General features: G+C 49.8%; 1 protein-coding gene across 1 annotated transcript in view; it reads right to left on the reverse strand.

Moving 5' to 3' along the window:
* Window positions 1-6187, reverse strand: part of Prrx2 (paired related homeobox 2) — a 65590-nt gene that overhangs the window by 2697 nt on the left and 56706 nt on the right. The window contains exon 4 of the mRNA XM_029559409.1: window positions 815-1002. Coding sequence (XP_029415269.1) covers window positions 815-1002 — 188 coding nt within the window. The remainder of the gene's footprint in view (window positions 1-814; window positions 1003-6187) is intronic.

Consider the following 6187-nt stretch of genomic DNA (forward strand, 5'->3'; position numbering starts at 1 on the left):
ACAAAAGCTTCATGCTACACATTGTTCTAAGGGGGGGTGTGTGGGGGGATATAGGCATGCACATGTATTCTTGTGCATACACACGTGTGTGAATGCAGGTGAGCAAGTGGAGGCCAGAGGTCAACAACACCTCTTCCTCTCTTTTTTCATTTTTGGTCTTTTTGAAACAGGGTCTCCCTGTAGCCCCAGCTGTCCTAGAACTCACTCTGTAAACCAGGCTGGCCTTGAACTCACAGAGATCCACCTGCCTCTGCCTCCTGCTTGTTGGGATTAAAGGCGTGTGCCACCAAGCCTGGCCTTAGACCTCCCTTTTTTTTTTTGTCTGTTTCTTTTTGAGACGGTCTCTTACTGAGCCTGGAACTTGCCTATTTGGCTACACTTACTGGTCAACAAACCCCGGGATCCTCCTGTCCCCACTTCCCCAGCACTGGAATACAGGTGCAACCTGCCACATTTGGCTTTTCGAGCAGGTGCTGGAGACCTGAACTCAGGTCCTTATGCTTGCATGGCAAGCACTTAACCTGCTGAGCCCTCTTCCCAACTCCCATTCTAAAGTTTTTACACAAACATTAGCCCCTTCATTGTAGCAGAACCCTATGTTCTAAAGCCATCTATTCATTTTTTAGGGACGACTGAGCATGGGGGTTAAAAACCCTGCTCTTCCCCTATCACTAGTGGCAAGACTTCGATTTGAACTTCACCTTCCTGGCTTTAAATATTCTTCTCACTGGCAAGGACATGCCCCTGGGTGAACAGGGTCCACCAACCTGGGTATAGGCTCTCTATGGTGTCTGTGTGGATGGATCCCACTCACCTGGACACGTGCCTCACTCAGGTTGACACGCCTGGCCAGCTCCTCACGCACAAAGGCGTCGGGGTAGTGGGTGCGCTCAAACACGCGCTCTAGTGCCTGTAGTTGGCTGCTGTTGAACGTGGTACGATTCCGACGCTGCTTCTTCTTCCGTTTGGTGGCACTGCCACGGCTGGGGCTGGGACAGTCACCTGAGGAGAGGTGGAAAGTCAGCAAAGGGGCTGTGCTGTCCCCGTAGTGTCTCCTGTGCCACATGGAGCCCCTAAGGCCCTGTCCAGGATCAGCCACCTGCTCGGCTTACACTGGCTTTCTAGTATCTCCCTCTGCTGGTGTATTCAGACTTGAGGGCTAGAAAATGTCCCCCTAAGAGCCAGGAGCAGTGGTGCACGCTATTAGCCCCAGCACTTGGGAGGCAGAGGCAGAGGCAGGTGGATCTCTGTGAGTTCAAGGCCAGCCTGGTTTACATAGTGAGTTCCAGGACAGCTGGAGCTACAGGGAGACTGACTCAAAAAAAAAAATGTCCCCTTAACCCACTTGTTATTTGTGCCTATGTCCATTCATCCACCCACCCAACTGTCCATCCATCCGTCTATCTATCCAGTCAGCCAGCCACCTATCCACCTACCCACCTGTCCATCCATCCATTCACCCATCCATCCATCCACCCATCCACCCACTCATCCCTCCATCTACTACCCATCCACCCATCCATCCACTCATCCATCCACCCCATCCATCCATCCATCCACTACCAATCCAGTCATCCATCCATCCATTCACTCACCCATCCATCCATCCATCCATTCACCTACCCACCCATACATCCATTTATCCACCTACCACCCATCCATCCATCCACCCATCCATCCACCCACCCATCTGTCCATCCACCCATCCATCCATCCATCCATCCATCCATCCACCCACCCATCCATCAATCCATTCACCCATCCATCCACCCATATACCCATTCATCCATCTATCCATTCACCTACCCACCCATCCATCCATTTATCCACCTACCACCCACCCATCCATCCATCCATCCATCCACCCACCCATCCACCCATCCATCCACCCACCCATCCATCAATCCATTCATCCATCCATCCACCCATATACCCATTCATCCATTCACCTACCCACCCATCCATCCATCCATTCATCCGTCCATCCACCCACCCATCCACCCATCCACCCACCCATCCCTACATTCTGCAATGAGAGAAAGCATGGTATTTGTCTTTGTGCCCCCCATAACCTTCTCGTGTTCCCGTCTCCCATCGGTCCCCTTCTCACTACACCATTTTCAGTTATACGCGAGCAAGCACGTGGTATTTATATTGCAGGTTCTGGCTCATTTTACTTAACGTGATGCTATCCAGTTCCATCTATTTCTCTACAAATAACAATTTCATTCTTCTTTATAGACAAATCCCATTGTGTATGTGTCACATTTTCTTTATCCATTCATCTATTGGTGGACATCTAGGCTGATTACATTTCCTTGCTGTTGTGAGTAGAGCAACAATAAACACAGATGTGCAAGTATCTCTGTGGTATGCTGACTTTGATACCCATCCACCCACCCATCCACCCACCCATGCATATATCCTTCTGTACTTATTTACTAGGTGCCCATGGTGCAGCAGCTTCAGTCTAGGCCTGTGGAACTTAATGTTCAGGGGCAGCCAGACCCCTGCTTTGTGGAGCCTGATGTTCGAGCTTACTAAAATAGGAGCCACCTAAGAGCCCTGTGGTCAGGACTGGCTCCATCAGGGACAACTGACCGGTTAAAGCAGGCCCAAGGGACACCAGGAAGCTCCTCCTTCTCTGACTCTTCATGTAGATCAGGCTGGCCTTGAACTCACAATCCCTCTGCCTCAGCTTTCCAAGTGCTGAGATCACACTTTCATGCAGCACCATGCCCAGCACAACTTTTGCTGTTGAATCACAGTAATAATATATTCTAGGGAGTGGAGAGATGGCTCAGAGGTTAAGAGCAATGGCTGCTCTTGCAGAGGACCCAGGTTCGATTCCCAGCACCCACATGGCAGCTAACAACCATCTGTAACTTCAGTTGCAGGGGATCTGATGCTCTCTTCTGGCTCTGAGGGCACTGCACAACATGGGTGCACTTACACACATGTAGGCGGTAGACTCACATTATTAAAAGAATGGTGCAGCTGGGCGTGGTGGCACACATCTTTAATCCCAGTACTCGGGAGGCAGAGGCAGGCGGATCTCTGTGAGTTCAAGGCCAGCCTGGTCTGCATAGTGAGTTCCAGGAGGACAGCTGGGGCTACAGGGAGACCCTGTCTCAAGAAGACCGAAAAAAAAAAAAAAAGAATAGGGCATTATAAAGAGCAGTACACAGCTGTGTGGTGGCACATACTTGTAGCACATCTTTAATCCCAGTACTCGGGAGGCAGAGGCAGGCCGATCTCTGTGAGTTCAAGGCCAGCCTGGTCTGCATAGTGAGTTCCAGGAGGACAGCTGGGGCTACAGGGAGACCCTGTCTCAAAAAGACCGAAAAAAAAAAAAAAAGAATAGTGCATTATAAAGAGCAGTACACAGCTGTGTGGTGGCACATACTTGTAATACCAGCAGTTGAGAGGTGGAGGCAGGAGGATCAGGAGTTCAAAGTCATCCCTAGCTACATAACAAGTTTGGGACCAGCCTGGACTACATGAGAACTCTTCTCAAAAAAAAAACAAAAACAAAAACAAAAAAGCCTTCAAAAATTAAAAAGTAAAAATAACAAAGAACAGTTTCAGCCAAGGCTGTGAGGACCACTGCGTGCACATCCCTGAGCACCCACAGATCTTGGGGTGCTAACGGAAGCCAAAGCTGTGAGGATCAAGGTTCACAGGCTCCTGAGCACCCACAAATGTTGGGGTGCTCATGGGAGTCCAACAGAAGCTCTGGTCCTCCTGGCTCCTCCCTTGCAGTAGGACAGGAAGATTCAGAGAAACTAAGGTGTCCAGCCTAAGTTCAAGGAACCAGTGGTAGAGAATTTGAGATGACAGTGACTATTCCGTGTCAGGGCCTTTCTCCTCCCCCTCCGCCGCTGCCTTCTCCTCCTACCAAACCTCCTCCAGGGGCAGCACAGGGCCACTCTGAGCACCTGGAGCCACCCGCTGTCCCAGGGCCAGCTGGGAGCTGAGGAGGGAGATCCTTGGGATTCCCCAGCAGGAAGACAAGCCCCAATCAGATAACACTGTGCTCTGGGGTGCGCAAAGGAGCCCCAGATTCTTGAGCTGGGTGTCAGGGAGGTCAGAGATTCCTCCAATCAGACACAGTGAGGTAGACCAGGCAGGCCCAATAAACCCAGCAAAAGTAGCTGGGGGAGATGCTCCTGGCAGAGAGCTGGCCCAGGCTGGGCCTGTGGTACCCAAGGAACAGTGCTGGTAAACAGGATCTTGCACAGCCCTAGGGGAGGCAAGATGCCAGCACTTTTGACTGTCACCAGCTGGGCACGCCTTGTCCCATGAAGAGTGGGGTGGGAAATTCGGCCCCTGTTTCTACATTTTAAAAACATTTTTATCATTTATTTATTTATTTATTTATTTATTTATTTATTTACTCTGTGTGTGTGTGTGTGTGTGTGTGTGTGTGTGCGTGCTCGCACACACATGCACAATTGAGTGTGTCTGCTAATTTGTGGAGGTCAGAGAACAACTTGCAGGAGTCAATTCTCTCCTTCTACCATGTGGGTCCTGGGGCTTGAACCCAGCTCACCAGTTGCCTTTGCCCACTGAACCATCTTACCACCCCTCTCATTCTACATTTTTTTAATTGAAAAAAAAAAAAGGCATAGTGGTGCACAACTTTAATCCCAGCACTCTAGAGACAGAGGCAGATGGACCTCTGTGAGTTTGATGCTAGGCTAGTCTACATAATGAGTTCTAGGCCAGCCAGAGTAACACAGTGAGACAGGGTTCTCAGGTAGCCTAGGCTGGCCTGGAACTTGCTATATAGCCAAGGATGGCCTTGAACTCCTAATCTTCCTGCTTTCACTTCCTGGGTCCTGGGATTGGAGGTGTGCACCACCAACGCCTGGCATGGGTGCATTTCTACATTTAGGTTCATCTAGGACAGAAGGTGTTCCGTTACACAAGACCCAGCCCACTTCCCCTCTCCAGGGAGCCTCCTGACTGCCCAGGCCTGGGGATCCGCTGCCCTTGGCTCTCTCACCCAGCACTTGACACCAGCATTAGGCACCTGAGCACTTCTTTGGTTATTGTGTGTTTGTTTTATTTTTTGTTTATATTGTTTTGATTTTTTGGGACAGGGTTTCTCTGTAGCCCCAGCTGGCCTGGAACTCACTATGTAGACCAAGTCAGCCTCAATCTCACAGAGATCCTCCTGCCTCTGCCTCCCGAGTGCTGTGATTAAAGGCGTGTGCCACCACACCCGGCTGTTTCTAATCTTTCGAAGCTAAAACAATATCATAATAAATTCTTCCACAGCAAACAGGGGCCTCTATTTTTGTTGGTGCGGATTTCTAGAAGTGGGAGTTCTGACTAAGGAGTAAATGCTGGGTGTGGCCCACACTGCACAGGCCTGTCCTGTTCCTGCTCCACTGCTGCTGGGGAGGGCCAGTGTCTGCAGTCAGTCATCCCAGCCCGGCTCAGGCCATCTTTGGGATTCTAATCTATGCAATTCCAATAATCAAAAAACAGCTCATGCTGGGATGTGGCTCTGGAACAGTGTTTGCCTGGCATGGGAGAGGCCCTGGGTTTTGTCCTTGGTAATGCAGAAGGAAGGGAGGAAAGAAGGGAGGGTGGGAGGGAGGGAGGGAGGGAAGCGGGGGGAGAAAGGGTGAGAGGGAGGGAAGAAAGGAAGGAGGAAAAGAGAAGAGGGATCAGTGTAGGTGCCCAGTGGGTAAAGGCGCCTGCCACTGAGCCTGATAATCTCAGTTCAACCCCTGGAGCCACATGGTGGAAGGCAAGAACTGGTCTCACAAGTTGTTCTCTTACCTCCACAGGTATGCCTCCCCAACACTCTCTCTCTCTCAATAAATACATAAATAAATAAAATTTTAAATATATAATACGGCCTAGAGAGATGGCTCAGTGGTTAAGAGCACTAACTGCTCTTGCTCTTGCAGAAGACCTGGGTTCTGTTCCCAGCACCCACATGGCAGCTAACCACCATCTCTAACTCCAGTTCCAGAGGAGTCAATGTTCTCTTCTGGTCTCCACAGGCATTACATACATGTGCTACACTGACGTACATGCTGGGAAAACACTCATACACATAAAATAAATAATTTTGTTTAATTAAAAATAAATGTAATAAAGATTTTTTAGAAAGAAAAATACCTGGCACTCAGAAGACAAAGGCATGTGGATCTTTGTGAGATGGAGGCTA

Source organism: Nannospalax galili, unplaced genomic scaffold, assembly GCF_000622305.1.
Source record: "Nannospalax galili isolate Female #2095 unplaced genomic scaffold, S.galili_v1.0 scaffold290, whole genome shotgun sequence".
In the NCBI taxonomy this organism is placed as follows: domain Eukaryota; kingdom Metazoa; phylum Chordata; class Mammalia; order Rodentia; family Spalacidae; genus Nannospalax; species Nannospalax galili.